This window comes from Stegastes partitus, unplaced genomic scaffold (genome assembly GCF_000690725.1).
Source record: "Stegastes partitus isolate 25-593 unplaced genomic scaffold, Stegastes_partitus-1.0.2 Scaffold1254, whole genome shotgun sequence".
Lineage (NCBI taxonomy): Eukaryota > Metazoa > Chordata > Actinopteri > Pomacentridae > Stegastes > Stegastes partitus.
Window position 1 is genome coordinate 87,741 of NW_007578985.1, and position 20,686 is coordinate 108,426.

The 20,686-nt window shown below is 40.6% G+C and overlaps 1 protein-coding gene across 1 annotated transcript; it reads left to right on the top strand.

Annotated features, from left to right (window-relative positions):
• The first annotated feature begins 13,019 nt into the window (after positions 1–13,019).
• Positions 13,020–20,369, top strand: LOC103369207 (toll-like receptor 13). The gene is made up of 3 exons (XM_008297863.1): positions 13,020–15,650; positions 19,251–19,368; positions 20,129–20,369. Exons 1-3 carry the CDS (start codon positions 13,160–13,162, stop codon positions 20,367–20,369), a joined length of 2,850 nt encoding a protein of 949 aa, XP_008296085.1. The 5' UTR covers positions 13,020–13,159.
• The last annotated feature ends 317 nt before the right edge of the window (positions 20,370–20,686 follow it).

A 20,686-nucleotide genomic window follows, 5' to 3' on the forward strand; every position in this document is an offset into this window, starting at 1 on the left:
TAAACTGAACTACAGTGTCACAGATACCAAGATGTCCAACTGGATCTGGTCACTTTGTGCAGTTTGCGAGCCGGCGTGCTTTTCTGGTACGACCAGAACTATAAATAATGTCCAGTAAAAAAAATCTGGATTATTATAAATAGTTTGGGTTTTGTTTTGTTTTTTTTTCCACAAAGTTTTGCAATAGCATTCCAATGGTTTACTGTATTTAAATCCACAAACACACACAAAAAATGTTAGTTTACAGATATTTGTGGTTATTTGAAAAAAAAGATGCATATTAAAGATGTGCCGCAGTAGCTCACTAGGTTGAGCCGGCACTCCCCGTATCGGGCAACAGTCCCGATGCGGAGGTTGTGAGTTTGAAGCTGGCTCACGTCTGATTCCAGTTGGGCTGCAGGGTGGTGCAGTGGTTAGCACTGTTGCCTCGCAGCTAGTTTGTCAATACATTTAGTACAAAATAGGACTATTAGGATCATAATTTTAAAATGTATATACATATAAATAAGCTTAAAAATGAAGGTTTTTCACTGAACTCTTGCCAACAATTTAGTCCTATTTCACAGATTTTCAGACAATAAGAAGTAAAATCGCAGAAAATAAGTATTCGTTTATATCAGGGGTGTCCAATCCTGGTCCTTGAGAGCCCCTATTCAGCATGTTTTAGATGTTTCCTTCTTCCAGCACACCTGATTCACATGATCAGGATCGTTATCAGGCTTCTGCAGAGCTTGATGATGAGCTGATCATTTGAATCAGGCGTGTTGGAAGAGGGAAACATCTAAAACATTCAGGACTGTGGCCCTCGAGGACCAGGATTGGACACCCCTGATTTATATGTTCATAGTGAAAAAAATGGGGCTGCAAGGTGGGCGGTGGTTAGCACTGTGGCCTCGCAGCAAGAAGGTTCACGTCCCGGTGAGGACACCCGGAATCTTTCTGCGTGGAGTTTGCATGTTCTCCCCGTGCAGCGTGGGTTCTCTCCGGGTTCTCCGGCTTCCTCCCACACAGTCCAAAAACATGTTGAGGTTAATTGGTGATTCTAAATTGTCTGTAGGTGTGAATGTGAGTGTGCTTGGTTGTCTGTCTCTAAGTGTAGCCCTGTGATAGACTGGTGACCTGTCCAGGGTGTCCTCTGCCTTCACCCTGAGTCAGCTGGGATAGACTCCAGCCCCCCATGACCCCAGTGAGGATTAAGCGGTGGATAGATGATGGATGGATGGATTTAAATTGGATAAAAATATAATCAGTTTTAAATATATTTGCATTGATTGAAAGATAACGTATACATTAGGGGTTAAAAAAATGTACATTATTGTAACTATTATTTTCCCTCTGTTTTGTTAGATTATAGATAATATCTGGTAAAATCTCATCAGTGTTGTTTTACAGATTTTTCCTTTCTGTTTTTAACCGTGCAAAACTGTCAAATTACACCGTTTCACTTTATTTGAATCGGCTAAACATATAATTATTAGTTACTTTTTACTATTTTTTGCATTTTTTTAACATTAAGAAATTCCATCATTTTCAACATATTTTTTTCTGGCTGACTAGCTGCCAGAATTTCAACCTTTTTTTTAAATAAAACAAAAAAAAAGAAAAAAAAGAATTGGTATTAAAAAATCTCTTAAACCATTTAAGCTGCTGTTGTACTATCTTTGCCGTCTGGACCTCAGTTAAAGCGTGAAAGTTTATTAGAATAAAAATCGGATTTTTTATATGAATCACTTTGATGTTTTCAGACAAACTGAAAGGAAACACATGAATCTGTCACATCTCCATCCAGGATCTTTACTATCTGACCTCATAACCAACATATTCATCCACATGTTGGTTTGTTTTTGACCCTGACAGATTATATTTAGGCCCAGCTTTAGCGCTTTATACATGAGCTGGGTTGAACCTCTACCTCTGACGGGCAGAACGGTAAAAAAAAATAAAACCTGTCTGCACACAAAAAAGAAATCCGCCTCCTTTATTCCCTTTCAGACGAGTGCAGATCATCTTTTCCTGGATGCAAGGACCTCCACCATCAGTGCTCGCTGCTCACCTGCCTCTGAAGGTTTTTATCTGCGGGACGCCTTCGCCCTGAAAGATCTGCATTAATATTCCATCTCGATTAAATCTGCGAGCGAAACGGAGGCGGCAGACTCGACGAGGATGTCCCAGTTTATTTCTAAGCGGTTTTGAAGCGCCGCTGCAGGAGAAGGAGGCTCTGCGCTGCCATTCACGGCAGCTATTTGAAGTCGACTTGTTTTCTTCTTTCTTTTTTCGGGGGGGATTTCTGAGGCTTTTGTCGGTGCGAGCGGAGCGATGGAGTCGCGGCCCGTCGGTGGATTACGCTCCGGCTTCTTAATCGTCAGTAATCCCTCCATTCTTCTCCACGTTTTTGCTGCAGCAGTGTGAAAAACGGAAGTTGCCAAAGCCAACTTTGGAGTTTTCCAATATTTATCGGTGACTTTAGTCGTCGGGCTGCAGAGAGGAGAGGACGGATTAAGGCCTCGACTCGGCAGCAACACCAGACGAGTTAGAAAGACAAAAATCAGGGTGGTGCTTTTATCAGCGCTCAGGAAGAAGAAAATCAACGTTTCAACGCTGCTGCAGAGAAACTTCATTTCTTTTAACTCCTATCTGCTGCTGAATCCTCTATTAGAGGCTGAAAAAGTTGACGGCAGCACAGTTAATGGCTCCAACCGAAAAGAAACACTCGTTAATTAATTCGTTTATCTGCATGAAAATACAGGTGATTAAATGCAAATTAAAGCACAATTATCAGTGCACTCAGCTGTAGTAACAACAGACAGGGGGGTCAAATGATGTTCTCATAAAGACACATCACCAGCAGCTCTTATGAACGTCTAATTTCACGTTTGAAGCTTATCAATTGCCGATAATTGTGAGAGCTGCATTTGTATGATTCATCCAGGTGGGAACTAACTGTACTTGCTGTTGTCCACACAGCAGGGGGCGCTGCTTCAGTCGTGTTCGGCCCGTTATCTTACATCTGCACACATCTTCTAGCAGGTTGGTGTAATGTAGCTACGGTAACGCCTCGTTTAACGGAGGTGCAGCTGCGAGCTAAAGTGCTCATTTGCAGGTTAAGGTGTAAAGACGTCCAGGAAGTCGACTTTAGTCTACGTCAGAGATCTCTAGTCTTTTAATGATCCATTAATTTGAGTTAGGTGTGCTGCAGAACGGAAACGTCTAAAACCTGCAGGACAGTAGCTCACGAGGACCGAGTTGGAGATCTCTGGTCTACGTCGTCTCTCCAATCAAAACAATAGTTCTATGTTTCCAGCCCCCCGTGGCCCTAGTGAGGATGAGGTGGTGTATAGATGATGGATGGATGGATTTAAGTCCCGACCTGACTTTTGTTGATGACGGTGAAGTTCAGGCACCAAAACTACTCTGTTCGGTTCAGAAAAGGATCATAGTTTAGGGTAAAATACACCCTTTATGTGACAAAACTCCGCTTCAGGTGATTCTACGTCTACTTATTACTCACAAGACTGCGAGACGTCACCGACATCATCAATGTTAGTTTATGTTAATCAGTAATCTGAATGTATAACGGTCATCTACTGGGTTGATAGCATCGAAATCTGGTTTAAATAAAGAAATGATACAAAGTAAAGCTAAACATAAATGACTGATAGAACTCTCTATAGCTATCATAATCGTAATACTTTTGGTCGTGATAATAAATATCCTGATTCATTTCACGGTGTCAGCTTTTGTCTAAACTTGATTCTTTGCCAGCATCTGAGTAAGACAATATAAACTGCATCCACACACTTTGTTTAATAACTCTCGCCTTACGAAGTTAAGGAATCACTTACTTTTATGTCTTTTTACTTGAAGTGCGTACTGCAGCTATCCTCACAAAACATGCATGCCACTGGGAAATACGACTTCATTATAATATTAGGCCGTAAACATTGGCCATAAAATGTGTTATTGTCTGCAAAATATGCAAAATCTAACGGGATAGAATAGGAAATCCAGATCTTTTCCCATGCTACCACTGACATGCTAAGTATTGGGACATTTAAAATACTTTTGTGGTACACTATAGAGTGTGGCAGTGTGGATACTAGAATACAGTCCAAGTGTTATTAAGCACGTTGTAGATGTTGCCGGAGGTCATTAAGCGTCACAAAAGACTTTCAATCAATCAATCAATCAATCAATCAATCAATCAAAGTTTATTTATATAGCCCTTTACAACAGCGCAAAGCGTGACCAAAGTGCTTCACCGTAGAAACAAGAGAATAACTTCAAACAGAAACAGCAGCAAAAGAGACACTAAAATATAGACGTCTAAAAGTGCGTACATAAAATACAATGTTGTCACGCAGCTACGTATTCAAAGTCATTTTAAACAGCTTCGTCATGGTTCCCATTGCTAGCGAAACTCCCACAATGCTTTCAGCTTGCCAACATGAACTTCCTGTCGTCCTAACAATCATCTCCTCTGGTCACTAAAGTAATAAGCAGTAAGAGGCTCCACCTGGTGGAACAACCAGGTACTACAGCTGATCTACAACACATGCATGTAAGAAAATACAGAGGGGTTTTTTTTTTTAGAGCTTACGGAGCAGATGCAGGTTTTTTTAATGCGTTGCAGAGCTACAAGCTTGTCAAATATACACTTGATTGATTTTATTAACTTTAACGTACTTGAAGTGTGTATTATTCTAGAAAATGATATCGGAAGGACTCAGTGTTAACAAGCGCTAAATACTAAATGACACTGATTGGATCTGGGGTGAAAACAAACTTGATCAGGGTGTCCTTGGTAGTAACGAGATATTGTGACAACCCAAGTTATAATACAAGAAGTCACCAGCGTCAGCAAACTGTCAGCAGCTCTGAGTGGCAGCGCCAAAAACAAACGAAACGCACCAAAAAACACGCTTCAAACAAAAGTAGATACAAAAGACAATCTGACATTTTGGGATCAGCGATGAGAAGCAAAATCATCCTCTGCTTTCTACCTGAGGATTGTTTTAGATTAGTTTTTTTTTTTATTCCACACTGAAACAATTTAAAATCTCCAAGTCCGACTGTGAGTTTTGATGTTGAATGCGAGTCAGTGGCCGCGGCTCCTCGTCTGCATCTAAAACAGAACAAACGGCCTCTCGCTGCTCTTTCAGGAGCGTTTAGCGTCGGCGCAAACTTCCTCGCAGAGTTAAAGAGCTTTTGTTGGTTTTCAAGCGGCACTTAAACGTCTGAAGTGATGCGGTGAAGAGTCATTCAGACACATTTCAGACCTCGATGCATTCACTGAAAACAAACCCAGACATCAGAAAAGCCCTCCAGAGGCTTTGAATTTTGCATTTCAAGCATTTTTCGAGCAGTTAATAACAAGTGAACAAGTCAAGGACACTTGATGGAGACCTCAGCGGCGTAAAAACAAGTCCATCGTTTTATTTGTTCAAAGTGAAAATCTTCGTGTTAACAGCTTCAGGGCTGAATAGTGTCTCGGTGTTAGACCCTCCTTTTGTGTGCAGAAGGTTTCATGCCAGGATGAAGGATAACTATGTAGCTCGAAACATAAGCAGGTCTGTAAATAAACTCAGAGCTGAATTCTGTGAATATTCTTGGACAAATGTGGGAGTTAGCGTTCGTCTTTTCCACAACTACAGGAAGAATTTTTTGTTTTTTTTTCCTGATTAGTCAGATGACAGAAAAATGATAATTTTTGTAATTTTTCAAACAACAAAACGTCAAAAATTACATAAAGTGACTCAAAAGACACTTAAAAATAACTAAAAAGACAAAATTTCAAGAAACAAAGACTTTTAGGATGACAAAAAAAATTGTAAAATGACTAAAAAGAGACATAAAGCAACTAAAAATACATACAATCTGAAAAAAAATGAAACAAGACTTAAAATTACTAAAATAAAAAGTGATATGATTAAAAATAGTATTTAAAAATCGCTGAAAATAACTGAAGACAACGGAGACAAACACTTAAAAATGACAGCAAAAAAAACACAACATATATATATACATAACAATTATAAATAAAAGCAGTGTAAAACAAAAAAACATAAAATGATTGAAGAAACAAAGACATGGAAAGATGCTCAAAACCACTGAAAGATTATCTGAACCAACTAAAGAGGTGTAAAACGAGTAAAAATACACAAGCTGACAAAAGAAACAACGACTAAAATAACTCAGACATCGGTAAAATTAATAATAATAGACGATTGCAACTAAAACACATGAACTAATTACAGAAACCACAACAAAGAAGTTTAAACCCAAACCAACTCCAGAGAATTACAGCACCTGAAAAAAACACCGCTTTATATTTTCACTCTCTTTTCAACGACACCAATAATTTCAGTTTCACCGCAGCATTTCTTTCTCACATCTTCTGGATGTTTGTTTTGATTTGTATTGTTGTTGTTGTTGTCTGAATGACGTTCGGTCGCTTATTCTCCAGAGACGCTGAACCGACATCTGGAGAGCGTCGGCCTACATGTGTAGCGTCGGTTTCCCCGCTGGGACCGGAGGCCCTGAACGCACCACGGCTCCTCTGAGGTTTGGATCACGTCGAGCAGCTTGTAGACGTTCAGCTGGAGGTGAAGCTTCGCCTCTTTATGGGACCAACTGATAAACAAATCAGGCAATAATCTCACATCAGATCTGTTTACGCCATCTATTTATGTGTGCATCACCCGGTAACCATGGCAACTTGATTTTTTGGGGGGGTATTTTGGACAAACATCTCTCAAAGGGATGTTTTTATGAAGACTAAATTCAAGTCTGTTGATTTGCATTTTCATTCGTTTTACTCTTTACAGATGAAACAGTGTTTTAAAACATAAACAAGCATTAAAAAGACAAAGAATATGTATAACTGTAGATAATGAAGTCATAATATTACATTTCCCTTTATATCAAATAGAATCTGATGTTATACTCCATGTACACATTTTTTAGTTGTTTTCATACATTTTTAGAAAAACTAAAAACTAGCTAACTAACTGCAAGCTCTTCAGTTTGCCAAGGTGAGTAGGAACCAGCTAAACTGTGTATTAGTAACATATCTGCATATTAATTATTATTCATTGCTGTCACATTTAAACAGTTTTTAGGTTAATTTAAGCATTATATTTCATAAAAAAAACCAAAAAAAACAGCTCAAACACAGTATGAACACATTTTATTAAGAAACTAAACATCAAATTTATTTAGGAAAAAATTATTGTATACGACACATTGCGATAATTTAAAACAAATGACACTCGGATTAAGACAGGACTGCATTGTAACGAACTGTTCCTGAACTGAATGCTGTTTTCCTCAAATATATATATTTTAACTTTTTAAAACCATTATATCTGAATAGAATCTGCATAATTACAAACTAATTTAGATTCATCTTTGAAGCTTCCTAAATTCATTTTTTGTGTTTTGGGGGGTTTCTTTTGGTTAAATTGACATGGAACCCTGACATTTTTCACCAGATGCATTATGTTAATGCATTTGTAAATCAAAAATCTCTAAAATACTGTTTTGGGATCAGACAATGAACCGTGTCGCATAAAAAAAGACTTTGAAACCGAAGTTAATTATTTAAATGTTTTCTTTATAAATATACCTCCACCAATGTCCACAGACGTAGCTGAGTTTGGCTTCACCAAACAGTTTCCATTGGTTACCACTAGCATGTTGCTAACGGCTAAATCGGTGGAAGTGATGATGAAGCAACACTGACTCTTCGGCACTTCCTGTTAATTATGCAAGTGCACACACACTCTGAAGTGTGTGTTTAACGGGCAGATGGACTCCCAGGAGGATTGTGGGAAGCTGGTTATCTTAACGAGAGTGTGACCTCCTGCTGAGTGGGCAGCCTGCACCTCATTAGCATGTGAACCTCATGAATATGCGCATAAGTAATGAGGGGGCCTCCTCAGACTTCTTGTCAGCTCAGGTCTGAGAGGATCTGGGGAGAAAAAAAATAGCATCTGCTGAAACGCTGTTGTCACGGCAACAAAACAATTTGCTTGATGTCATCATCAAAAATTACAAGTTGTTCTGTTGTCATGGCGTCAAAACAAGTGTTGTTGTTGTTGTTGTTGTTTGTGTTGCCATTATCATAGCAAAAACAATGAGTGATGATATCAGGCAACGAAAAAGCTGACAGCTCTTCTCACTGACGGCCTGTTGAGCTTCTTCCTGAGCTTCCAAAAGCACTACTCACAGTGTTTGGTTGGAAGTGTGTCATTGGGCGTTGGAAAGACGATGGGATGTCACCATGGTAACAATGCAATTACCAGTGTGACTTTACCGTGTCAACAAGACAAATAATCTGTAATGTCATTTTAGCCACTCAAAACAGCAATAATTGGTGTTGTAGTGTAGCCATGGTAACGGTGCAATCAACAATTTCTACAGCAACAGCTTAATCGCACAATTGATTTGTGTTGTCCTGACATGGCAACAAAACATGTTATGTTGTCATAGTTACAAGATAAATGAGATTTCAACACTACATACTTAGCTTACGAATTCCCACTATAACGTTACCATGGCAACCGCTCAGTCTGCGGGGTAACATACCATAGCAACAGCTAACTGACAATGTGATGTCACCATGTCAACAATATAGATTATTTAGTGACCAAAAAAAAAAAGTTAGCAGCGTTTTGATGTCATTGTATAACAAAAAAAAAAAAAAAAAGGATGTGACCATAGTAACAGGATTGACGCTACCATGATAACAAAGCAATTAGCATTTATTAAAATGATTTTTTATTCTTTTTTTTTTTTTTTTGGTCACCATGGGTCCAACAACGTCATGTCATAACTGTAACAAAACATTTTTATGTTGTCATAGTTAAAAAATGTAACGATGCAGTTGTAAATAGTATTACGTTAATAAACTGTCACATCACCATGGTAACAGTGGCATTCTGATGTGATTTTCAGCATGTCTGACGTGATGCAGTCGAATCAGAAAACTTCACGAAGCCGAAACTGAAGTTAAACTGACAGCTGCACAAACACGGAGGTGACTTACTTGTTTATTTATTTGTGTGTTTGACATCACCCAGGCGGCTCCGACTCCTGTCACCTGCTCGTCTCTTTGAACTGCGTTACCCAGAAGCCCCCTGTGGGTGGCCGTGACAGGAAGCCTCATTTGCACGTCCAAACTTAGACTCCAGCAGCAGCAGCAGCTTCACGACGTGGATGAAGCAAACAGGATGAAAGCTGTGGGAGGACTGAGGGCTAATTATCAGCTCTCACTGTAATGATGGAGACACAGAAGAAGAAAGGCTGACACGAAGTGGTAATTATCACCTGCCAGCGGTGGCCGCGCTCAGGAGGAGACGAAGAAGAAGAAACAACACGGCGAAGGGAGAAAGTGGTGGAGTGTAGCTCAGATGCTGTGTGTGTGTGTTTTGGGATTTAAACAGTGAATATTCAAACACTTTGCTGTCGATGTTCAACGCTGCAAATCTGTAATCTGAAGAATCTAAAGAAAACAGATGAAAACAACTTCTACCCCAAATTCAAATAAATAAACATTCAAAGATGCACAAAATAATGAAAACGGGAAACAAAAAACACAAAAGCGATAAAAAACCACTACATAGAGACACAAAAACGACAACCAAGAAGAACAAAATAACGACAAAGACATGAAAAAAGACAACAAAGCAACAGAAAGCAGCAACAATGAGACACCAAATGACCTCAAAGGGACACAAAATGACGACAAAGAGGCACATTATGACCCCAAACGGACAAAAGAGATGCAAAATAACCTTAAAGAGACACAAAAACAACTAAANTCTGTAATCTGAAGAATCTAAAGAAAACAGATGAAAACAACTTCTACCCCAAATTCAAATAAATAAACATTCAAAGATGCACAAAATAATGAAAAAGGGAAACAAAAAACACAAAAGTGATAAAAACCCACTACACAGAGACACAAAAACGACAACCAAGAAGAACAAAATTACGACAAAGACATGAAAAAAGACAACAAAGCAACAGAAAACAGCAACAAAGAGACACCAAATGACCCCAAAGGGACACAAAATGACGACAAAGAGGCACATTATGACCCCAAACGGACAAAAGAGATGCAAAATAACCTCAAAGAGACACAAAAACAACTAAATGACCCACAAAAACAACCACCAAAGGAGACAAAATGACAAAAAAGGCAACACAACAACACAAAATAACCACAGAGATATATTACACATCACAGAGACAGAAAACCACCACAAATAGAAACACAACAACTACAAAAAGACAAAAAAAGTGACCCCAAAGGGACAAAATTGACACAAAAAAAATTAAAAACTATAGCTATATATAATAAAGGCTAGATGTCTTAAGGCGGCATTTCGAACAGGATCACCGGCGGCCATCTTGCCACAGGGCAGCTCTCTGGCAGAACCTGTGGTACGTGAAGGAAGGTGAGTGATTTGTACAAACGTAAATACTCTTATCTCGCTGAAATCTTGACGGATTAACACAACGGTTTGGTTTCTTACGAACGTCATTAACGTGGCGACAATTCAAATTACAAAAATACAAAATAATGAAAATACAAATTGTTGCTGGCCGTGAGAGTTTAACATAATTATCCATAAGTGCAGTGTTTTAACTACACCTCTGATGTTTATAACAGACCAAACCGTTTGAGCAAGTTATGGTTATTTAAAAAGGACATGCACCACGACAACACAATGTTATGGGTGAGCGACTGCACCGTACTAAGATGGCCGCCAGTGTGGCCGTGCGATTCCATTGGCCGGCAGCGCGGACAAGACATCTAGCCTTTATTATTTATATCTATGTTAAAAACAACCACAAAGAGAAAAATAAACAGTAAAATAGTACGACAAAATGGTGAAATTAAAATGAAGAGACATAAAATGATAGCAAAGAGACGCTAAACAACCACAGAGACACAAAAAGTCAACAAAAAGACAACAAGTGACCACTAGATGACACGACAAAAAGCCACACCAAGAGCTACAGTATTCTGTAAACTGTGATTTATTAGAACATGAGAACCAACCAGCAGTAACACTTGTATTAATGCATACTTTTATGTGTTCAATAACCAAAGTTCCTCTAACGTGTTTGAGATATCATAGTTGTAGCTAAGTACATATAAGCAGAATATATTGGCATTCAGAAAGTATCTGTATTTGAAAGAAAACAGTTCAGTCCTTATGTCCGTGTGAACAACTGTACCACAGAGGAAGAAGAGAAGCTGTGACATGTCCTTGTCATCGTGTGTCGCTAAATTAAGGAAATTATTCAAATTGAACAGACAGCGAGGTCAGACGTGACACCGACGCTGCTTCGTGGAAATACAAGAGAAGTGAAACAACACCTTCAGGTTCACTGCTGAGCTCTGATGATGAACTGTAAGTAGCGCAAACTTTTATTCTTCTGTCCTTTTTCCATTTTCGTTCCTGCACTGACGAACAATCAGATATCACACGTTGATATTTAAAAGCCAGTTTGGTTTTATGTTTGTTTTTATGTCTGAAATAAGAAATTTGTGAATCCAAATTCAACCGCGCAGAACAAGTTTAACAAAAGTTTGTGCGAAAGTTTGGTCAAATTTTCTGTTCAGTGAGTAAAATATATATAAAATAAGAGCTGATTTAAGAGGAAACAGGTCATTTTGCATCTCTGTCTTATTTTGTGTCGATTTGTGACCGGTGTGTGTCTTTGTGTTTTTGTAGAGGATTGTGTTTTGCCTCTTTGTGTCTCTTTGTGGTTGTTTCCTGTCTCTTTGTGATGATTTGCATTCGTAGTTTTGTGTCTTTTGGTGGTTGTTTCGTGTTTCTCTATTTTACGTCTCTTTATAGTTGTTTTGTCTTGTTGTTTGTTTTTCTTGTCCGTGGAATTTGTGTGTTTGTTTGTCCTCTTTGGATTCATTTGCGTCTTCGTAATAGTCGGTATTCTTTGAACATCTCTTTGCGATCCTTTTATGTTTTTTTGTTTATCATTTTGTCTCTTTGTAGTTGTTTTGTGCCCTGTTGTTGGTTTATTTTTTTGTCTGTGGTATTTGTGTGTTTGTTTGTCCTCTTTGGATTCATTTGTGGCTCTTTTGTGTCTTTTATGTCTCTTTGTAATAGTCGGTGTTCTTTTCCCATCTCTTTGCGATCCTTTTGTGTCTTTTTGTTTATCGTTTTGTCTCTTTGGAGTTGTTTTGTGTTTCTCTGGGATTGGTTTGTGTGTCTTTGTGGTCATTCTATCTCTTTGTAGTTTATTTCTGTCTCTTTGTTTGTGTTTTGTCTGTGGTTTCTGTTTGTTTGTTTGCCTCTTTGGGCCCATTTTGTGGCTTTTTTGCGTCTCTTTGTGCTTGTTTTGTGTTCCTTTGGTGGTTTTGCTGGTAGTTTTGTATCTTTTTTTATTGTGTTTATTGTGTTTCATTGTAGTTGTTTTTTTTTGTCTTTGTGTTCTTTTCACATCTCTTTGTGTCTCTTTGTAGGATTTACATGTTCCTCTGTGGTCGCTTCGTCCCTTTTGTGCTTCTGTATGGTTGTTTTCTTTCTGTCTTCTGGTCATTTTGTGTCTGTTTTGTGTCTCTGTGGTTCTCTTGGGTTCATTTGTGGTTATTTTGTGTCTCTTTGTTTTGTGTAGTTGTTTTGAGTCTGTGGTGGTCCTTCGTGTTTGTAGTCGTTTGTGTGTCTTTGTTGTTGTAGGTCTCTATATGGTGGTTTTGTGTGTCGTTTGGATAGTTTTGTGTCTGTTTATGGGTGTTTTGTGTCTTTTTGTTTCTCTCTTTGGTTTTTCTGTCCATAGTTGCATTTGATATTAGAACATTTTGGGACATCATCTCGATCACACTCACTGTTAGATATGATTTAGACGTTTAGTTTTGTCTCTTGTTGTGATCATTTTGAGTCTCTGTGTTGTTGTTGGTTTTTTTGTGTTGTTTTTTGCGGTCTTCTGTCTCTCTTTGTATTACTTTAACCAGATATTGCAACTGTTGACCAATAATTGGCCCCGCCCCCTGTCTCATAGCATCATATTTCCTGTACAGACATAAGAAGGACATGAACATTGTCACCTCTGTAAAACTGTTCATTTATTGGCTAAAATCTGTGTATCTTCTGCAGATAAACAACCTCCCAGTAACTCAACACACATGCCCACTATGGGAGGTCTTCTTGTTTTACTTGTGTCTTTGCTGCATCTTATTAACCCTTCGCTGGCTTATTCTCTGAAGAACTGCAGCATTGACTATTCTGACAACCCCTCGGCTGATGTTTTTGTGAGCTGTTCGAGCCATGAACTGGTGACGGTTCCTGACGACATCCCCAGAGCTGCCGTCTCAGTGCTGATTAGAAATAACCACCTGGAGAAGATCAACAGAGGAGATTTTGGTGGCATGTCAAAGCTGAGAGTATTGGACTTTGAGGATAATCACATTGCTCACGTGGACGATGGATCCTTCATCGATTTGGTGTCGTTGAGAGTGCTTAGCATAGAAGAAAACAAGCTAACCAACCTGACAGCTAACACGTTTCAGGGGTTGTCCAACCTCACCATTCTCTTACTGGGAAACAACCAGATCGAGTTCATCCATCCCTCGGCCTTCAGGTTCCTGAGCAGCTTACAGACTCTCCAGTTGGAGTCCAACAGGCTCCAACAGGTTGCTGACATTCAGGCCGTCCTGCAGCTGCCAAACCTAAAGAATCTGAGGATGGGATTTAACCTGTTTTCCTCCTTTCAAACCAAAGATCTGCCACTGAACATGTCCTCTGGCCTGAAGGTGTTGGATGTTTCCTCCAGAAAATTGCAGGCGTTCAGCATCACCACTCCAATCTTCCCTCAACTTGAGGTTATACATTTTTTCTGTTTTTCTCATGTTCCCATCCTGAAGTGGGACATACCGGACAAAACTTTACTGAGAAGCATAACTCAGTTGTACTTCAGTCTCCCTTCAATGTCCTTTGTAAGGATCCAGAAAGTCCTGCAAAGCCTCGACTCGCTGATGCACCTCAGATTGAATTGTGTGAACAGGTGGTTTCGAAAAGGTCTGTTAGCTACAATCTGCAAAATACCGACGCTCAGGAAGCTGGATCTGAGTTACAACCATCTCCACAACTCGACTGTGAAGCTTGTTGCTTGTTCACAGCTCTGTGAGCTCGACCTGACCCACACTGACCTGCATGAACTGCCAAAAGGCTCAATCATATCCATGAAGCGCCTTACTTCCCTGAGTGTTGGGACCAATTGGCTGACCAAAGTGCCAGACGACATTAGGAGACTCAACTCCCTGGAGATCCTGGATCTGAGGGGCAATCTTATCTCCGATTTAAGTTGCGAAGACTTCCTTAATACAACACGCCTCACAGACCTCTGCCTAATTGAGAACCGCATTGCCAAACTGCAGGGGTGCGTCTTTGAACATCTCAATGATCTGAAGGTTTTAGACCTGAGCCACAACCTGCTGTGGACTTTCGGAGGCGCCTTCAAAACAGGCCTGCAGAAGCTTGAGTTTTTGGATTTGAGCAAAAACTTTCTAACCAGTCTCCACAATGAAGATTTTCAAGGTTTACAGTCCCTAAAACGTCTGAATGTGACGTCAGATTATATTGACAGGGTGAAGCATAACGCATTTGATGGACTGAACAACCTGGAAACTCTTCTTCTGTCTCTACCACTCGACTATGAAAGTAACTTCACAAGATTGCAGCATTTGGAAAATCTTACAATCTACTTTAAAATTAGAGAGAGTTTCCAAAGTCCTCATCCAGGCTGGTATAACAAGGCCCTGTTCCAATTAAAATCTATGAAGGTTTTCAAAGTCTGCAGCGGCAACCACTATGGCTTCCCCTTTGATGTACTGGCTGATATGTTTAAAACTATGATACACTTAGAGGATTTCACCGCTATCAACGTCTATGTTTCTGCTCTAAAGCCAGAAATCTTCCAGTTCAACTCCCAACTCAAAAGTTTAAAGTTTAGTATGACAGATTTGTCCGATCTGGACCCTAGAATGTTTGATCCGATTACAAACCTGCAGGCTCTGGATCTCTCTGAGTGTAAGCTCAAGTCTTTGGACTTTCTGGCGAAGGCCAACCTCCCCGCCCTAAAATTTCTGAAACTGAGCGACAACGAGATCATGACGATCAATGAGGCAGTCTTCCAGTCTCTCCCTGCACTCACATACTTGGATCTGAACAACAACCCTTTCACCTGCCACTGTTCCAACGCTGGCTTCATCCAGTGGGTGAAGAGCAACAACCAAACTCAGGTGGTGAACGCCCATCAGTACAGGTGCTCCTTCCCGGTAGCCGAACAAGGAAACATGCTGCTGGACTTTGACACCCAGACCTGCTGGATGGACATCAACTTCCTCTGCTTCATTTCCAGCACTTGTCTGGTTCTTCTTACTCTCCTCATGTCCTTCATCTACCACTTTCTGAGGTGGCAACTAGTCTACTCTGTCCACTACTTTCTGGCCTTCCTGTATGACAGCAGGAAGAGGAAGATTGGAGCTGCTCATTGCTACGATGCTTTTGTGTCCTATAACGTCCACAACGAGGACTGGGTTTACAAGGAGATGCTTCCGGTGCTGGAAGGAGAGCAAGGCTGGAGACTCTGTCTGCACCACAGAGACTTCCAACCAGGTAAACTCTGTTTGTCTTTACCTCTGCCTGACAGTGATCATCCAAAGCTTTGAATGATCCAAGTAGTAGTATAAGTCCTGAACAAACAGAACAACCATGACTAGAAGTAGAGAGAACTCAAAAATATCTATCTTCTGTTCAGTATGACACAGCTATAATGCCTAATGGTCAGTTGGATCTATGGATTTTTGTCACACTTCAAGGATATAATTTTTTTGTTTTTAAACAGAATCTGGTTTGAGTAAAACAAATTATTTATAGTATGTTTTTGAATAAGACGTAAAATAAAGTTATCTGATAAAATATCACAATTTTAAGCTTAGATTTGTTCATTATTTTTGACAGAACAGCTGGTCAAACACAATAAGATCAAGGACTGTTGGAAAGTTGAACATCCGATGAGTCTTTCTGTCTTTGCAGTTTCTGATAAATCATAGAATTTTGGTGGGGATTTGTTGTTAGTTTGTTGCTGTTTTTAAATAAATAAATAACATGCCTTTCACAGTTTTAAGTTTCAGAGGGTCAGTTTAAAGTTTTAAGTAATTGTTGACAATTATATGCCATTAAAAGCTGCTCTCAGCTGCTTTTAGTGGTATCAGTTAGACTAAATATGAACAAACCCAGTAAAATCAGACCAAACAAGTCCATATGGTGGTGTCTCCTTCAGATTTTCCTCAATTTCCACACAAAAGCTCAATTTCACCCTGAACTGAACAAATGCAGAAGAAGGAAAACGCCCAGAAATTCAGTTCAGTACCACAATGAGCCTGAGAGGCTAAAAAATGACTGGACTAAAATCTCTGACCTGGACAGGGGATATTAAAACTACCCACCTTCCCTCACAGACTGTTAGAATAGGTGCACAGTAATACTTAAGCCTCTTATCCAAGTAATAAAGTCTCAAAGTCGACTTTGAGTTGCCAGTTTGGGCTGATGCTTGAAGAATTTCATTGTTCATGTTGAACAAACTTCTATTTATGCAGTAACGTGGAAGCGACCTGATGATTTAAGATCACTTTCAAGATTAGTTTGTGATTATTTCAAACTGTATTCATGTTTCATCGGACACATACATTTGGCCTCTGTTCCTCTTATTCTTATCTGTTTCCTGTCAGAGTCGTTTTGATTTCTAGTGGGTTTCACATCCTTTCCCTTCTCCGAGCCCCCGGCGTCAGGTACAGATGCGCTGATGCTCGCTTCATCAAACCTGCTGCTCTGGTTCTGGTGTGGGCTTGTGGTGTGAAACTAGAATTTGATGAACTTTCGAGGCATTTCTCAAATTTAAAGGTGCTTTAGTGCACAGCGGCGTCGAGTCCAACAGTCAGGGTCAACAGCTTATTACAGGATGAGTCATAGGGTTGGCCCCTTTTTTTTTTATTTAGAAAAACAAAATATGTTTTAAAAAATGTTAAGTTGGTAAGTTTGTGCATTCAAAAAAATTCTTAATAATGGTGCCTATACGCAGAGCACCAGTGAAACTAGATTTTAAAAAGAGTTAAACACTGAACTCTGAGCAGTTTCTGGGTGTTTTCTTTGTTCCTGTCACATTTTTACTCTGTGTGGCCTCATTTTTTAACTGCAACATAAAGTCCTGCATCTCTATGGAAACAACACAACCATGACTAGACGGAGAGAGAACTCAGAAATGTGTTTTGTGTAGTATGACACAGTTATAATGCTATAAAATGTGAAAAAGTCAATTGAAAGTACTGGAAAATAGAATGGTGACTCCACATACTATTGATATTGAACAACTGTTTACAAAAATAAAGGGAACACTAAAATAACACATCCTACAAATCAATGAATGAAATATTCCAGTTGAAAATCTTTATTCATTACATAGTGGAATGCGGTGAGAACAAAATAACACAAAAATGATCAGTGTAACTCTAAATTATTATCCCATGGAGGTCTGGATTTGGAATCATACTCAAAATAAAAGTGGAAAATCACATCACAGGCTGATCCGACTTCAGTGGAAATTCCTCAAGACCAGTCAGAATGAGGCTCAGTAGTGTGTGTGGCCTCCATGTGCCTGTAGGACCTTCCTACAACGCCTGGGCATCGTCCTGATGAGGTGGCGGATGTTCTCCTGAGGGATCTTCTCCCAGACCTGGATTAAAGCATCAGTCAACTCCTGTGGTGCAACATGGAGTTGGTGGATGGAACAAGACATGATGTCCCAGATGTGCTCAGTTGGATTCAGGTCTGGGGAACGGGCCGGCTAGTCCATAGCATCAATGCCTTCATCATCAGGAGCTGCTGACACGCTTCAGCCACATGAGGCTGAGCGTTGTCATCCATCAGAAGGAACCCAGGGCCCACTGCACCAACATATGGTCTCACAATGGGTCTGAGGATCTCATCCTGGTACCTAATGGCAGTCAGGGTACCTCTGGCTAGTCCATGGGGGGCTGTGGGCCGTCCAGAGAAATGCCTCCCCACACCATTACTGACCCACCAAACCGGTCATACTGGAGGATGTTGCATTCAGCAGAACGTTCTCCATGGCGTCTCCAGACTCTGTCACGTCTGTCACATGTGCTCAGTGTGAACCTGCTCTCATCCGTGAAGAGCTCAGGGCACCAATGGCCAATCTGCCAACCTTGGTGTTCTCTGGCAGATGCCAGTTTCCCTGCACGGTGCTGGGCTGTAAGCACAAGCCCCACTGGTGGACATGGGGCCCTCAGACCACCTCATGGAGTCTGTTTCTGACAGTTTGAGCAGAAGCATGCATATTAGTGTCCTGCTGGAGGTCATTCTGCAGCTCTGGCAGTGCTCCTCCTGTTCCTCCTGCACAAAGGAGGAGGTAGTGGTCCTGATGCTGGGTTGTTGCCCTCCTACAGCCCCCTCCTCGTCTCCTGGTGTACTGGCCTGTCTCCTGGTATCTCCTCCATGCTCTGGACACTGTGCTGAGAGACACAGCAAACCTTCTCGTACTGATGTGCCATCATGGATGAGCTGCAACTTGTGTGGGTTGTAGACACGCCTCATGCTACCTCTGGGGCTGAGAGCACTGACAAAATGCAAAAGTGACCAAAACATCAGCCAGAAAGGATGGCAACAGAGACATGGTCTGTGGCCACCTGCACAACCTCTCCTTTATAGGGGTTGTCTTGCTAACTGCCTCTCATGTCCACCTGGTGTCTGCTCCATCTGCACAACAGCAGGTGGAAGTGATTCACCATCAGCGTTGCTTCCTAACTGGACAGGTTGATTTCACAGAAGTGTGACTGACTTGGAGTCACATTGTGTTGTTTATGTTCCCTTTATGTTTTTTTGAGCAGTGTACTTACCTTTTCAATTTGTTTCCATTTGTTGCTGTGTAAACACATCCTACAGTTCAGCTGAAAAGTTTTTGTGGTGACTTCTGGTCACAGTTGAGTCACCAGTGGCTCCATGGCTACAAGGAGGAGAGCAAAACTTTTTGTTTTTCACTAACTCTGGTTACTGCAAACAGTTTTAGTTTTGGCAAATTTTAAGATGCGACATGTGGAATAAAAGCAAATTAGTTTTTCCAACCAAACGGCATCTCGTACAAGATTTGTTCACAGACTGTCAGAAAGTTTAAAATCAGACGAGTCCTTCTGTCCACAGGTAAACCCATCATAGAGAACATCACAGACGCCATCTACGGCAGCAGGAAGACCATCTGTGTGATCAGCCGCCGCTACCTGCAGAGCGAGTGGTGCTCCAGAGAGATCCAGATGGCCAGGTGGGGGCGCTCGCTTCCATCATAGCAGGGTTTCAGACGGACTTTTACTCTGGTTATACTGGGATTGTGTAACTTTTTTATTTAGGTGCACCAAGACTTTTCATGCAAATTTGGGGACTAAATGTTACATTTTTAATCCACCTCAAATGCATCGCTGGATACTGCAGTTTACAAGCTTACCAACATTTAGCTTTGCATGCAGGCTTTGGGAAACGCTGCAACCTACCAATGTTCAATAAATGCCTCACATGCACTGATCGACACCACAATTCATTGATGTTCCCTAAATGCGTCACATAAATCGACGACAAGCACCAATGTTACCTAAACGCTTTGCATGCAGACTTAGGTAGACGCTACGATTTACTAATGTTCCATAAACGCCTCACATGCATCATTCAGCACCACAATTTATAGATGTTCCATAAATGCCTCACATGCATCAGTCAGCACTCCAATGTACCAACGTTCCCTAAATGGTCCGCATGCCGACTTCTGTTGACGGTAGAATTCACCGTTGTTCCCTAAACGCCTCACATGCACATGCCTCACACTCATGTCGGAGGCTGTAGACAGAGAAGCTTCTAGTCTCCACTCAGTTATTGCAACTGATTCTCACCTCTTCTGATTAACCAATTATTGATTGTTAACATGGTCGACTGTCAGTCAAGGAAGTTTCTTGAAATCTGCATCTCTATTAAACTGTATTACAAACACCGTCTCACTGTCCTGGTGTTTCTGTCTCTCTGTCCGGCTGCAGCTTCCGGCTGTTTGACGAGCAGAAGGACGTGCTGATTCTGCTGTTCCTGGAGGACATCCCGGCCCGTCATCTGTCTCCGTACTACCGCATGAGGAAGCTGGTGAAGAGACGGACCTACCTCAGCTGGCCTCAGGCCGGTCAGCACCCGGGACTCTTCTGGCAGAAAGTCCGCAGAGCTCTGCAGACGGGAGACGCTCCTGCTGAGACCACCGACCTCCTGACCGGACCGGCACAACTCTGAGAACAGAACCGGACCAGCAGGTGATTTTCAGGAGGAGGGCCTGAAGCGAGCGTTCACCTGCATGTCTCATTTGGGCCATTCTTTAGCTTCATATGGGCATTAATTCTCACTTTTCAAAACACAGAGTAGCCTAATTACTTAGTTTGTTAGGTTTTTAATTTAACCATCATAGTAATTATATATGTATGAATATATACAGTTCTGGGAAAGGTTTCAGTGGTAATAATAATAATAATAACAATAATAATAATAATAATAAGAAGAAGAAGAAGAAGAAGAAGAAGAATTATAATAATAACAATAATAAGAATAAGAAT

Coding starts and splice junctions, on each gene's coding strand:
- LOC103369207 (XM_008297863.1), top strand. CDS start 13,160: ATGCCCACTATGGGAGGTCTTCTTGTTTTACTTGTGTCTTTGCTGCAT. Junction 15,651..19,250: donor CCACAGAGACTTCCAACCAG/GTAAACTCTGTT, acceptor TTCTGTCCACAG/GTAAACCCATCATAGAGAAC. Junction 19,369..20,128: donor AGAGAGATCCAGATGGCCAG/GTGGGGGCGCTC, acceptor GTCCGGCTGCAG/CTTCCGGCTGTTTGACGAGC.